This window comes from Crocuta crocuta, unplaced genomic scaffold (assembly GCF_008692635.1).
Source record: "Crocuta crocuta isolate KB4526 unplaced genomic scaffold, BGI_CrCroc_1.0 scaffold275, whole genome shotgun sequence".
Classification (NCBI taxonomy): domain Eukaryota; kingdom Metazoa; phylum Chordata; class Mammalia; order Carnivora; family Hyaenidae; genus Crocuta; species Crocuta crocuta.
This window is the reverse complement of record NW_027530497.1, coordinates 381,815-397,653: the sequence shown is the minus strand read 5'-3', so window position 1 is coordinate 397,653 and position 15,839 is coordinate 381,815. Positions and strand designations below refer to the sequence as shown.

The following is a 15,839-nucleotide window of genomic DNA, read 5'->3' as shown; positions in this document are numbered from 1 at the left end:
ATTTAGGTCACAGAATACCCTAATTCTCCAAGCATCCTGACCAAAGGCATTAATTGTAATGTCATTTTGCTGTGATATTAGATGGAATAGGATAGCTGACAATTATCTGGGTTTCTGATTTAGAGATGGTCTTTCTGATCGTAAGGGAAATCCAGAATTATAAGTAGGCTCTCAGTAAGTTGCTTTAATCAACATTTCTCCCTACAATTCATGATTATTGTGTTGAAAGCAATTTAGCCATTAAGGTAATTTTCTAGCCATGGAAAAATCTGGATGGAGAGGGAGAAAACACTGAATAGATCACATAACTTGTAATTATGTTCTTTAAAAGAGGAAAACAAAAGGAAAACTCCATATCTGCCCCCAAAGACTTGCGGGATGAGGCAAATTGCGTAATACTGGTTTGGGTTTTTCCTCCAAGCAAAATAAGATCTTGTCTTTGGAACAAGATGCAGAGTAGAATTTTTTATTCACGTTCTTAACTCAGAGCCTTCGTAAGAGGGGCCGTGTGCACCATCTGACCTTGCCTTATATCTCCAGCAGCTATTCAGCCCATCTGTAATAATTGTCTTTGAGTTTGTGTAGAGCCCGTTGCCACAGTATTTAGGCTATTTGACAAGTATTCTTTTTATCCTTTGAAGTAGTACATGTGGTTAAATTCCTCCTGGCCCTTCTCCATGGCTGCATTCGTGAGTTCCTTTAGCCTTAGTTATGAAACCTGGCCATCATATTAAATAGTGTTTAACAAATAACCAAATTATAACAATCTTTAGATCCAAGGCACAGATTTTTCTCAAGTTCCAATAAAACATTAAAAAGTTTGCAAAAACCACCTCTTAAAAAATGTCACTGGGCACAGCTATTTTTACTTTAGTGTGTCTTATGTTGCCATGAACATAGACCTACAGATAAGTTGCAGGAGTCTAGGTAGGGATCAGAAAGTCTGAAAGATTTCAGATGAGATGAATGTAGTAGGGCTTACATAAAAGCCCTTGTTTGGGCATCTGGTAGACAACAGCTTTTATTAAAGGTCCATCGTGAACATGCACTACATTGTGAAGAGATGCTTGTAAATGTATGTTCTTTTATAGTCATATACATCAAGGCCCTCTCAACTCTCTCAAACCCCTACCCCCTAGAGAGAGCTGACTCTAAGTCAGTAATGCTCAGGGCTTTGTAATAGTGCCCTTGAGAGATCGTTTCGTACTGTCTCCCTACCTCTAATCTATATGATGACCCATCTGTTATTTTTCTCCATGATATTTAAAGCCCTTTGTGGTAATGTATTTATCCAGTCATTTGTTTACTATCTAGCTCTTCCTCACCATAAATGATCATGTTTTTTTGGCCCACTAGAGTAGATTAGAGGGCCAACCCAATGCCTGAGCATATAGTAGGCTCTCAAAAAATATTTATTGAATGGATGACTGATTTAGAGGAGAGCCAGGCCAGAAATGTGTGAAAAAATACTAAAGCATAAAACCAAAATATAAAAGTAACAACACAGCAAAGTGCAAGCTAGACCAAATTTATGCAAAGATGCCAAAACTATGCTGGAGTAACTAGAACCAGATGGGATGATGGAGAGAAGGCTCGGGGAACTGGATGAGTTTGAAGCTGTCCTGATCTAGAACAGTGGGCAAATGGTCACTGTGGAAACCAGTCGGGAAGGCCTGGTCATGTGCTTTGGGAGGCAGTTTGCTCTCCAGATGGGAGGCCCAAGCACCAGCCTAGGAAGGCTGTGGGGCAGGACAGTACAGGGGTATAAGGGCGGGCTGTTGCTAGTGTGTGGCTTCCAAGCAGATGATTAGGAATTAGAATGTGACTTCCTATTTGTCTTCTTTCTTATTGTTTTGGTTTGTAGGATGGCCAGCCATTGGCTGGGTTGATCCAAGACCACATGGTTTCAGGTGCAAACATGACCACTCGAGGTTGCTTTTTCACTCGGGAGCAATATATGGAGCTGCTGTACCGAGGACTTACAGACAAAGTGGGGCGTGTGAAGCTCTTGCCTCCTGCCATCCTGAAGCCCTTTCCACTGTGGACGGGAAAGCAGGTAATTGGGAGAAAATCAAAAAAAGGAAATAGGCCACTCATATAGAAGATTTCATTCCCAGTAGAGCCCAGGCCGAAAGGAGAGAAATGACAAATCAGATGGTCTAGGACTTAAGGCACCTGGGCGTCTCAGTCAATTAAGGGTCTGACTTAGGCTCAGGTCATAACCTCCTGGTTCGTGAGTTCAAGCCCCACTTTGGGCTCTGTGCTGACAGTGTGGAGCCTGGAGCCTGCTTCATTCTGTGTCTTGCTCTCTGCCACTCCCTGGCTCATGCTCTGTCTCTTTCTCAAAAATAAATGAACATTAAAAAAGAATGGTCTGGGACTGAATGTGCAATGTCTCCAAGGTATGCCTGTATGATCTGTATGATTTCCTCTTTGGTGGAGTTCCTGGGTCTGAGTGTTTTCAAGGGAGTGTCTCCTAAGAGCAGACTGCACAGTGTCTGTCCTTGATGTCCTCATAATGCAAATGCGATTGTAAGAGGCAATGGTATTGGTGGTGGTGGTAATAGTAGTATTTTTGTTAGGAGGGGCCACGTGCTTTACTGACTACTTTAGGTATGTTATTTAATCCTCACAATCCACCTGTGTTACAGAGACCATTATTACCACCATTTAGCGGGTGAGGATACTGAGGCTTAGAGAACTTCAATTACATGCCCAGGTCTATAGGAGACAGAGTTGCAGTTCAAACCCAGCAACCCCTAAGACATCACACCATGCTTCCTGTCAAAGTAGTAAAATAATGGTATATGTGCTGATCAAATAATGAAGTACAGTCATAAGTCTGTGGACCTGCGACCTGACTGGTTTTTAGTTGTTAAACCAACCTTGCATTCAGGGGTAACCGTTGTTTATTGTGAGGTATTCCCCTGTCTATATGTATTTTTAATTCAGTTTGCTAAAATTTTGTTTAGAAGTTTTTTTACATTTGTGTTTGTGAGGGACACAAGCATACCTTATTTTACTGCGTTTTGTTTTATTGGCAGCAACTGTTTTTTTACTAATTGGAGGTTTGTGGCAACCCTGTATTCAAGCAATTTTGTATGCTTTTTCCCATTTTTCATTTCATTTATTGGTGTCATTTTTCCAGCAACATTTGCTTATTCATGTCTCTGTCACATTTTGCTAATTCTCACAGTATTTCAAATTGTTGCATTATTGTTATATTTGCTATGGCGATCAGCAATTAGTGATTCTGACTCAAAGCTCAGGTGATGGTTAGCATTTTAAGCAAGAAATGCTATTGCACACTTTAATAAACTATGGGATAGTGTAAACATAACTTCTGTATGCACCGAGAAACCAGAAACTCACTTGACTCACTTTATTATGTCTGCTTTATTGTGGTGGTCTGTTGTTCAACCCACAGCCTCAAAGATATGTCTGTATTGATGTATAGTTGTCCTGTAATATCTTTGCCTGTTTTTGGTGTCAGGGTAATGCAGTCTTTATAGAATGAGTTGGGAAATATTTCCTCTTCTTCAATTTTCTCTAAGTTTATGTAGTACTGGTATTACTTTTTTCTTAAATGTTTGGCAGAATTAACAATGACTCCACCTTGAACTGAACTCTTTTTGGTAGGAAGATTTTTGAACTAAAATTTCTATCTTTCTGTTTCATATAGGGCTCTTCAAGCTATTTGTTCTTGTCATAAGTTTTTGTATTTATAGGCATAAAGCTATTCATAATATTTCTTTACTATTCTAATTTTCAAATTGGTAGGTGGGTCATCTTGCTCATTTCTGATATTGGTGATTTTTATCTTATTTTATTTTTAATAAACTCTCCCCCCAACATGGGCTTTGAACTCATTCAACTTGATCAGAGGTCAAGAGTTTTTAAAAACAAAAAAAATCCCAGGGCACCTGGATGGCTCAGTCTGTTAAGCATCCGACTTTGGCTCAGGTCATGATCTCACAGTTCATGAGTCTGAGCCCCACATCAGGCTCTGTGCTGACAGCTCAGAGCCTGGAGCCTGCTTTGGTTTCTGTGTCTCCCTCTCTCTCTGCCCCTCCCTAACTCATGCTCTTTCTCTCTCTTTCTCAAAAATTAAATAAAAACATTAAAAAAAAAAAAAAAGAGTTGCATCCTCTACCAACTGGACCAGCCAGGCACTCTGATTTGTGTCCTCTTCCTTTTTTCCTGATCAGTTTGCTTTGAGGGTTTATTCATTTTGCTATCAAAGAACCAGTTTTCACTGACTTTCTGTATTTTTGTGTTTGCTGTTTCACTGATTTCACTTTGATCTTTATTATTTCCTTTATTTTGTTTACTTTGGTTTTGATTTGCTCTTTTTCTCGTCATTTAAGGTTAAAGCTGAAATCATTGATGGGGACCTTTTTTTCCTTTTTTTGTGTGTAGGCATTTTAGATATAAAATTTCCCTGTAAATTCTGGCTTAAGTAGCATCATATAAGTTATTATGTTGTATTTTCATTCATCTCAAAATAGTTTTTAATTTTCCTTTTGACTTCATTTCGGCCCGTGAGTTAATTAGAAGTCCGTTATTTAGTTTCAACGTATTTAGAGATTTTACCAAATAATCAGAATTAGATTTCCGATCTAATTCCACTGTGGCGGGGAACCTGGATGGCTCAGTCAGAGAAGCGTCTGACTTCGGCTCAGGTCATGATCTCGCGGTTCATGGGTTTGAGTCCCACATCGGGTTCTGTGCTGGCAGCTCAGAGCCTGGAGCCTGTTTCAGATTCTGTGTCTCCCTCTCTCTCTGCCCCTTCCCCGCTCATGCTCTGTCTCTTTCTGTCTCAAAAATAAACAAAATTTAAAAAAATAATTCCACTGTGGCAAAAGAACATACATCGGGTGACTAGAATCCTTTTAAATTTATTGACATTTGCTTATGAGATTATGTTTGCTATGGTGTATCTTGGTAAATATACTGTGTACCCTTAAAAACAATGTATAGTCTGGGGCGCCTGGGTGGCTGGTTGGTTAAGCATCCAGCTCTTGGTTTCAGCCCAGGTCATGATCTCATCATCTGTGAGATCAAGCCCCACCATCGAGCTCTAAACAGACAACATGAGCTGTCTCTCATCTCTCTCTCTGTCCCTTCTCTGCTCTCCCTCTCTCTCTCAAAGTAAATAAATAAACATTTAAAAAGTAATAATCTGCTGTTGAACAGAATGCTCCAACAATGTCAGTTAGGTTCAGTTAGTATATAGTTCAAGTCTGCTGTATCTTTGCTGATCACTGTCTTTCATTGCCTGGTGTCCATTGTCTTGAAAACCACTGTTTCATATTCATGTCTGCTTTTATTGTTGTTTTTAGTGGAAGAGCCCTCAGGTCACTGTTGCTCTATCCTGGCCAGAAATGGAAGTCAGTTTAAACAGAATAGATGGAGAATTTTGCAATTTAAGATTAAAATCCATAAGTATGGATAGTGTAGTTCAAGGAGTGGTAAGCTTTTTCATTGAAAGCCAGATAGTGAATATTTTAGGTTTTGCAGGTCATACAGTCTCTGTTGCAACTACTGAGCTCTGCCACTGTAACATGAAAGCAGCCATAGACAACACGTAAATGAATGAGCATGGCTGTGGTCTGATTACCTCTATTTACAAAAACAGATAGCGGACCAGATTAGGCCTATTGGCTATAGTTTGCTGACGCCTGCTTTAGTTTGATATATGTATTTGTCTACTTTATTATTTCCATTTATATTATCTTTATTATTTCTATATCTTTCTTTTGTAAGCTATCTCAAGTTTTCTTGGAAGTGAGGGATTATGTTTTATGTCATTAAGTGTCCAGGATTCATTAGAATCTTGTTTAAATGTAATCAAAACAGAACTAAGTAGTACACAAAGGATATATATCTAGGGCCATAAATATGTTGATTCCCTTTAATCTGGGAAGCCAGCCAAAGGAAATAATCTGAAATGTAGAAAAAGCTACTTGAAAAAACCAGTCCGTTACACACCATGGTTTGTCTTGGTGGAAAATTACAAAAACCTGGATACTTAACATTGGCGCTAAGTAAACTGTGGAACATCCATTTGTTAGGATATTATGTAGTTGTTTAAAAGAGTAGTTTTAAAAGACCATGTAGCAGTCTGGGTAGTTTTCTGACATGATGTTGAGAGCAGAAGTAGATCACAGGATTCTATACAGTCATAGTTGCAACTGTATTAAGCACGTATATGAGAAAACGTGTTGCATTTAAAAAGATCAAAATGATAGAATAATTTGGTTCATGTTAGGACTCATTTCTTTTTCATTTTATAATATTTCCAAGTTATGATTGTTACATTTTAACTAAATAAAACTAGAAAATAGACCCTGGTTTTATTTGTGTCACAGTTGAGATTTTTAGGTGTTTCTTGTGAGGTTCCGATGGGCTGTTATTTCTTTGCATGTAGGTGTGAAAGAGGAGAGTGACTGCCCTGTACAAGAATTTGTTAGTGGCTCAGTCTGATTCTGCAGAGAGAAGCCATGTTCAGAATCAGGAGATAAGGAGCTTAGCTTAGGCAGTTTATTTGTACTGCCTCAGAAAATGAAGTCTCAGGTTCTTTCTCCAGGGCATTTCACGCAGCCTTCTAAGTGCTTTTCTTTTCGTTTAAGAATCTGAGGTCTCTCAGCGTTTGTTGAAAGAGCATATAAAGAAAAAGGATTTGCCTGTCATTGCAGATCTCAAGTGTGTATAGCTCAATGAATGTTTGCAAAGTGAATACAACTTTGTAGTGTCACCCAGGTCAGAAAGGAGACTCTTAACCAGCATTCCCACAAGACCCTTCCAGACCGATATCAGTTTTTACCCCTCCCCAAAGATAGCCCCTGACCTAACTTCTAACACTAAAGGTAAGTTTTGTCTTTTCTTGAACTTTATATAAGTAGTATCCTTTGGTAAATCATATGTCTATGTAAGTCACTCATGGTATCATATATAGCAGTAGTTCGTTTGTTTTCAGTGTTGCATAGTCTTCCATTATGTGACCGTACCATCATATGTTTGTCTGTTTTACTGTTGGTGGACATGTGGCTTGTCTTCATTTGGCTGTTATAAAAAGGGCTACTATAACATTCTTGTATATATTTTTTGTTGAACATATGTGTATTTTGATGACTAAATACCCAGGAATCGCATTGCTGAGTCATAAGATCTATGTTAAGCATTAGTAGATTTATTAATAAATGGTTTTCCAAAGTGCTTATAGCACTTTACAGTTCTTCCAACAGGGCATGAGAATTCTGGTTGCTCCTTATCCTCAGGGATATTATTGTCCCTTTTTAAAAAATATCTATTTAATTTTAGCCATTCACATGAGTTTAGTGGCACCTTATTGTGGATTTAATTTACATTTGCTTTATGACAGTGAGGTTAAGCACCTCTTCATATGCTTATTGGCTATTAGGGTAACATCTTTTGTGAAGTGCCTATTCAAGTCTTTTGCTTGTTTTATATTCTACGCCATTTTCTTATCAATAGATAAAAGTTTTTTGTATATATTCTTCTGTTAGTCCATTGCCAAACCTTTATTTTTTAACCTAATGCCGTTTTCTAATTATTGGAGCTCTTTTATTAATATAATACACCAGTGTTTGCCTTTTATGGCTAGTCCTATGTAAGTATGCCTGCCCTGAGGGCACAAACGTATTCCCCTGTGTTATTGTCTAGTGGGTTTATTGTTTTACCTTCACACTTAGCTCTAATTGTCTTCCTGAAGTTGATATTTATGGGTGTGTGTGATAAAAGGTAGGGGATTCCTTTTTTCCATATGTCTGTCCAGTTGATATAACATCCTTTGTTGTAAAGACCAACATTTTTCCACCCTTCTTTAGTATCTCTTGTTGTAAATCAACTAGTCATATTCCTGTGGGGCCCTTCCTGGACTCTGTTTAGTTCCATTAGTTTGTTTGATCCCATTGTACCAGCACCACACTACCTTAATTATTGTAGCTTTATCATACTGATTTCTGATAGTAAAAGTCTCCCGCTTTGTTCTTTTTCAAGACTGTCTTGACTATACGTAGCCCTATGTATTTCCATATAAATTTTAAGTCAGCTTGTAAATTTCTACAAAAAACATACCTGCTAGGATTTCTATTGGGTTTACATTATACCTTTGGATCACGTTAGAGGGAATCAACATATTTACAATATTGAATCTTTCAAGTTATGAACATAGCATATTCTTTAATTAATGGAAATCTTATATATCTTTCATTAGATCCATTTCCAGGTATTGCTATTATGGATGATATTTATTAAATTTTTTAATTGTTTACAATTGTGATGTAGAAATGCCAGTAATTTGTGTATATTGTCTCTGTATTCAGCAACTTTGCTGAGTTCCGTTATTAGATCTCTGTCCTTCAAATTCTTTTTAAGTATAGAAGTAACTGACTAAAGTTTGTTGTGAAACAAAAATCAGTAATGTGAAAGGAGAAAAGGAAATTCTCTCCCTCCCCAACCCCACTCTGCCATGTCCACACATACTCTCATAGAAAATAATTAAGAATGAGATATTATACTTGCTCAGGAGAACCATGAATCATGATTAAATTTGACATTCAGTTCTGAGTTTATATTTTAAACCTCTTTATCCATGACATCCTGGTACTTGAGGTATGAGTTTTCCTGACCACCAGGCACACGGACCTTTTTTGACTGATTTGTAAGCTGGCTTACTTTGAATGAGCCACCAGGGCTTCCAGGGGGAATTCATTATTTCAAGCAGTCTGCATGTTTAATCTGGACCACCATCACAAACTCTGCATACAGCAAGAAGTTCATTTACCTGTTTTCATGTGCCAAGTTAACAGAACCTTTCCTGTGATTGCTTTGGGGTATATTTAGTTCACTTAATGACATATTTTAGGGCTCATTCTGTGTTTGTACATGTAGATCCACCTCATTCTTTTTAACATATCCAACGATACAGATACCGTAGTTGATTTAACTGGCTCTCTATTGGCAGACATTTAGATTGTTATCTGGTTTTTACTATTTTACCCAGTGCTGTGGTGAGCATCACTTCTATTTATACTAGTGCGCTTTCATTGGTATGTATTTTATTTTATTTATGTTTATTTTTGAGAGAGAGCATGCACACACGTGTGTGTGCGAGCAGGGGAGGGGCAGAGAGAGGGAGACACAAAATCTGAAGCAGGCTCCAGGCTCTGAGCTGTCAGCACAGAACCCGACACGGGGCTTGAACTCATGAGCCGTGAGATCATAACCTGTGCTGAAGTGGGACGCTTAACCGACTGAGCCACCCAGGCGCCCCCGTTGGTATGTACTTTAGATGAGTTTCCAGCGATGTGATTGCTGAGTCAAAGGGTGTCAAACTTCTTTTTTAAAGAAATCTTTTTTAACTTTTAAAATGTTTTTTAAAGTTTAATAAGTCTTAGTATTAAAAAAAATCCTTATTATTCTCATAGATACTGCTACCTCTCACAGTTTAAAAGAACATTGCAGTCTTTTCTCCTTAGCATCATAATTTATGACCAGAAAGTAAATGAAACACTGCTGAAGTGTTAATACAGAAAGAAGCTTAAAATCATCTTGTCTGACTCCCTTGTTTTTCTTATTGAGATATAATTCATATTAAACAAAATTTATCACTTTTAAAGTGTGTAATTCAGTGTCTTTTAGTATGTCCATTGTGTTGTAGAGCAATTACCACTAGCTAATTTCCAGAAGATTTTCATCATCCATAAAAGAAACCTATTATCCTGTACCTGTTGTCATCATCACTGGCAATTCCTCCCTCATTCCCTGACCATCACTTCTGTCTCTATGGATTTGCCTATGTTGGACATTTCATGTAAAAGATGTTACATAACATGGAGTCTTTTATGACTTGCTTCTTTTACATAATAGAATATTTTCAAGATTCATTCACGTTGTAGCATAAATAGTACTCCGTTCTTTTTTATGGCTGGATGATATTGCATTGTATGGATATACCTCATTTTGTTTGTCAGTTGATAAGTGGATGTTCTGGGTCATTCACCTCTGTGACTATTACAAATAAAGCTGCAGTGTATATTCATGTACCGGTTTTGTGTGAATATGTATTCTGTTCTCTTGGCTGTATAGGTAAGGGTAAAATTGCTGGGTCATGGTAATGTTATTTTTAACTTTTTTGAGGAACTACCAAACTGTTTTCTGAAACACTTTTACCATTTTACATTCTGTCCACAATGCGTGAGCATTCTAATTACTCCACATTCATACCAGCACTTACTTCCCCTTCCTTTCTTTCTTTCTTTCTTTCTTTCTTTCTTTCTTTCTTTCTTTCTTTCTTTTTCTTTCAACTTAGTGGGTATGAAGTGGTATCTCATTGTGATTTTGATTTGTATTTACCTAATGACTAATGATACTGAGCATCTTTTCATGTGCTTACTGGCCATTTGTAATGTCTTCTTTGTAAAAGGCGAAAGATTTATTCGATCTGAAGAGAAACCAGAGTATTGTAATGTCTTCTTTGGAGAAGTGTTTCATCAAGCCCTTTGCCAGTTTAGTAATTGGGCTGTTTGTCTTTTTATTGTTGAATTCCAAGGGTTCTTTATATATCCTCGTTATTAAATCTATATTACATATACATGTTGCAAATATTTTCTTTCATTCTGAGGGTTGTCTTTTCACTTTCTTATTAGTTCCTTTGACACACAAAGACTTTAATTTTGAGAAATTTATCTGCTTTTTCTTTTGTTGCTTGTGCTTTTGGCGTCATATCTAAGAAACTGTTGCCTAATCCCAGATCACACAGACTTATAGCTATTTTTCCATCTAAGAATTTCAGGGCTTTGGCCCTTATATTTAGGTCTTTGATTCACTTTGAGTTTTTGCATATGGTGTGAGGTAAGAGTTCAGCTTCATTTTTTTTTTACACGTGGATATGCAGTTGTCTTGACACCGTTTGTTGAGCGTTCTTAGCACCCTTGTCAAAAATCAGTTAGCTGTAGATATGTAGGCTCATTTACGGACTCTTCCATTGATCAACATGTCCATCTTTACTGCACTATTGTGCCCTAATAATTGTACTTTTGTTGTATTAAAATCTGGAAGTGTGAGTCTTTTAGTTTCGTTCTTCTTTTTCAAGATTGTTTTGACTCTTCAGGGTCTGTTGCCTTTCCTTGTGAATTTTAGGATTTACTTGTTCATTTATGCAAAACTGGCAGTTGGAATTTCAGCAGGGATTGCATTCAACCTGTAGATCAATTTGGCGACTCTTGCTTTAACAGTATTAAGTCTTCTGATCCATGATGTCTTTCCACTTACGTAGATTTTCTTTAATTTCTTTCAACATTGTGCTATAGTTTTCAGCATATGACTTTTATTTCACTTCTTTGGTTAAATTTATTCCTGAGTATTTTAGTTTTTGATGCTTTTATAAATAGAATTATTGTGTTAATTTCATGTTCAGATTGTTATTGTTAATGTATAGAAGTAGCCGATTTTTCTATGTTGGTCTTGTGTCCTTCAGCTTTGCTTGAAGTCATTTACTAGCTCTGATAATTTGGGGGGGTGTATTTAGTGTTTTCCATATAAAAGATCATGTCATCTGCAAACAGAGGTAATTTTACTTCTTCCTCTCCAATCTGGATGCCTTTTATATCTCTTCTTGCCCAGTTGCCCTGGCCAGTACAGGCCAGGTACAATGCTCTAGTACATTGTTGAATACAAGTGGTGAGAGCAAAGTATCTTTTCTTACTCCTGATCTTAAGCAGGAAGTGTCTGGTCTTGGATTATTGAGTATATTAGCTGTGGGTTTTTCATTGGTCCCTCCTCCTTTTTTTTTTTAAGTGTACTTATTTTGAGAGAGAGCACAAGTGGAGGGGGGAGGAAGAGAGAGGGAAAGAGACAGAGAATCCCAAGCAGGACCTGCACTGTCAGCTCGGAGTCCAGTGTGGGGCTCAAACTCACGAACTGTGAGATCATGACCTGAGGCAAAGTCAAGAGTCGGATGCTTAACTGACAGCCACCCAGGTGCCCCAAATGCCTTCCCGTTGTAGGTCAGTACCATTCCCTTCTATCCCAATTCTGTTAAGTGTTTTTGTCATGAAAGGGTGATGGAGTTTGTCAAATGCTTTGCTTGTACTGCCCTCTTGAATTTATAGATGAGATGGTAGGTCCTATTTCCCTGTCCTTAGATGATTGGGTATGTGTGCTTCTATTACCTTGCACATAGACTTCCTTTCCTGACTGTGCCCAGCCTGACAGTCACCTGCTATGCATATGGCAGTTTGATTGAAGTGTAGCTTGTGGTTGGCATGACAAGGAAGCCTCATGCTCTTGCCTTAACTTCCTCACCCCTCCTGGCAGTGCCAGCCTTGTGGAGAGTGTGAGTCATGACCCTGCTAGTCATCTGCTGAGATCGTGTATTGTCTGCTTCCTTTATAGATGCTATTGCCAGTTGTCCTCCCGCTTCTGATGTACATGCATTAAAAGGCAATCACCAAAACCCCATTGTGCATGTTTAAAGACACTACTTTGGGCAGCCTGGTACAGGCATACAGCAAGCCATTGATGCCAGCTGACGGCTTCTAGCCCCTCCTTAGCCGTCATGCCTGTTGCACTGGCCTGTTTGCTCCTGGCCTGCTGCACCTTTGGGAATGCGTGCTTTTGGCCCCTCTGGAGTCATGGTTATCCCCAGCTACTGCTGCCCTCCCTTGGGTTCTCAGTAGAGCAGCAGCTTGTTGAGTGGATGGCCACTGTGATGTACCCAGCTGGGGCAAAGGAAGGACTCCCTAGCCTCTCAGTAGCCATAATTAATTCCAGGCAAATGAATTTATTTCTGGTGTTAGCCAGTAAAAACTGATTGGGTGGGGGTCATCAGGTTGCCAGTCACGTAATCAGTAGGTCTGGTGATACGCCTCGCTCAACTTGAATGACCACTTCTAAATAAAGTACTCGTCCTTCTTGTCAGTGCCACTTAAGGGGCTTGTTCTTTAAGGCATTTATGTAGCCTCAGTTGTCTAGACCAGGAATGTATTTGGAATAAGTGAGCCTATTAAAAGTAAAAATCAGAACATGTCAGTCCTGTGGTCAGAATCTCCCAAATAGGTTTCCTTCTCACTCAGACTAAAAGCCTTCTGCCTGAAATGCATAGTCTGATGTCCGCATGGCTCCTTTCCTCACTACCTTGTTGGCGAGGCCTTCCCTTCCCATCTTATTTAAAATCCTGAATGTTCCCTCTCCCTTCACCGCTGCTCTACCCGCAGTCCTCCTTCCCTGTTTTAGTTTCCTTCCCTGTTTTAGTTTCCTCCAGGGATAATCCCCTTTGGGAATGAAGGCTCCACCAAAGACAGACTGGTTTATCCATGACTTTTCCCAGCACCTGGCCCGTTGTAAGCACTCACTATATTAATTGCTGTGTGAATGGGTGGATTTTATCCATTCTGCAAATGACCAATGCTCAGCCTAAGAACATAGTCATTTTGCCCCACAGCACATGACCAGTCAGTGGTGGACCAGATAGTGGAACACTCATCCCTGAAGCTTCTCGGTCAGATGCCTCAGGCCTCCTGTGTGAAGCTCTTCAGAGGGAGAGCCCTCCATTCTTTGTCTATGTGTCCTTTCCTTCCTTGGCGCCTGCCAGAAAGTCAGAGTTGTTCTGTGAGAGGATGGTATTGACTGTATGTAATGACTGCATGTAATAATCGTCTATTTTGATGTGGCCTGAAGATGAGAGAAGGATGCCTTTGAAGAGCGTTCTTTGACCTCTGCCTCAGTCCTCGGCCTGACGTCATGTCAGGACTGACCTCTGGGAGAGGCCAGCATTACAGCTCCCACCACCACTGTCATTGTGTTTAATTTTTTACCCTTCTAACTTTTTTTCTGTTTTTGTTTTTTTACAACATACTCAAATCTTTCTCTGCTATGACCCCGCAGATGTTTTGTCTCTTCTTCCTCTGGTCTGTTCAGGGACTTGACTTAATCTTCAGATCCAGGAGATTGTTCACTCTAAGAATCGTTTTAGGAAATAAGAATCCCAGTGACGTTCTTAATGGTGTATGTTTGTTCCTGTTCCTAAGCCCCCTCCTAAGCCATGTGAGTGAAAAGAACTGAGATCAACTGGTCCTACAGAAGCGGAAGTGTGTTTTTTTTGCTCTGCCTACAGATCATGAGAATGGAGTTGTCCGGCTTTTTGGGATGCACAGGGACAGGAGCTCCTAAAAGGGAATGCCTCACCTTTTCTCCCCACAGTCAGCTTATCTTCTTTTTCTCTCCAGGTTGTGTCAACGCTGCTCATAAACATAATCCCAGAGGACCACATCCCACTGAGCTTGTCAGGGAAGGCGAAGATCACCAGCAAAGCCTGGGTGCAAGAGTCCCCTCGGCCTGTTCCCGGCTTTAACCCAGACTCCATGTGCGAGTCCCAGGTCTGGCTGCCTAGCTGTGCGGGTTGGAGACATCTAGTCCCAGTTTAAGGCAAATTGATTTAAGACAGAGAAAGGGAGACACGCCCCTAGAAGTAGGCATCGTGGTTCATAAGAGGGAATTTGTCCGAGTTGGTGTCAGTTTTTAGTTTTAGAAAAGAAGGGTCAGACTGGATCACTAACATTTGACCCTTAGTATAAACCTCACAACCCACTTGAGCAGAAGGCCTCCAGATCAACTCTGTAAAACTTGGCAATGTAGAACCTGAGCTTTCCCTGAGGCCCCTGAGTGGCTCAACGTCACGCACCGGCCTTGAGGTTCCATACCTTTCAACCCTGTGGCTCAGAAACCAGGCCTCCCGGGGAGGAGGCCCAGGGCAATGGATCTAGGCATAGCGCTCCTACAAGCAAGTAGGACTGTGGCCCCACACTAAAGAGTTCCAAGGCCTTAAGTCCCTGGCTCACACACAAGTGCTTTGTCACAGGGTCCAGCAGACATTCCATTTCAAAGTGAAGCTGCCACTTTTCTTTTCCCTTCATAGATCATATGCTTAATGCGTGCTCCATTATGCACCTAGCAATCCTTCCTTTAATTAGCTTCTAATGCTTTATCCTAACTTTATGAAAGTTCAAAAGTCTTAAAAGATGATAGAAAGGTTATATTGTTCTTACCTCTAGGGTCCAAGGGAGGGAGTACCTTGGCCAAGGTCATGGTTATGAAGTTTACACTGTGGATGCTCTCATTTGTAGTCACGAGGTCCTTGACAAGGGTACTTGACCTCAAGTCAGTTATGGCAGGGTTGTGGTGCAAGGGGACATGTAAACACTGAAATGTCTGCACATGTGTGTTTATGTGTAGTATAGTCTCCGGAAAAAAAAACAATTTAAAAATACTGGTCTGTTATGTCCTCATCTCCTTTATTTGGAAAAGAATATATTAGGGATGCCTGGGTGGCTCAGTTGGTTAAGTGTCTGACTTTGACTCAGGTCATGATCTCATGGTTTGTGGGTACAAGCCCAACGTCGGGCTCTGTGCTTACAGCTCAGAGCCTGGAGCCTGCTTCAGATTCTTTGTCTCCCTTTCTCTCTGCCCCTCCCCTGCTCATGCTCTGTCTCTCTTTCTCTCTCTCAAAAATAAACAAACATTAAAAAATTTAAAAAATAGAAAAAATATATTAGTTCCATTTATACCCTACATCTTTCCATCAAGGACTTGAAGCAGGTTACAGTGGGGGCACATACCCAGTAGAGTTAATAAAACGCAGAGAATGGAGGGGGTGGCTCACACCAGAGGTATCACCTCCACTCCAGCATTGGTGTCGTCCCCTCCACAGGTGATCATCAGAGAAGGGGAGCTGCTCTGTGGGGTGCTGGACAAGGCGCACTATGGGAGCTCCGCCTATGGCCTGGTCCACTGCTGCTATGAGATCTATGGCGGGG

General features: G+C 39.9%; 1 protein-coding gene across 1 annotated transcript in view; it reads left to right on the top strand.

The window, feature by feature from the left end:
* The window catches only part of POLR1A (RNA polymerase I subunit A), a 74,334-nt gene that overhangs the window by 32,313 nt on the left and 26,182 nt on the right, over nucleotides 1-15,839 (top strand). Inside the window, exons 14-16 of the mRNA XM_077766663.1 lie at nucleotides 1,865-2,056; nucleotides 14,253-14,402; nucleotides 15,734-15,837. Of these exons, the coding sequence (XP_077622789.1) occupies nucleotides 1,865-2,056; nucleotides 14,253-14,402; nucleotides 15,734-15,837 (446 nt within the window). The remainder of the gene's footprint in view (nucleotides 1-1,864; nucleotides 2,057-14,252; nucleotides 14,403-15,733; nucleotides 15,838-15,839) is intronic.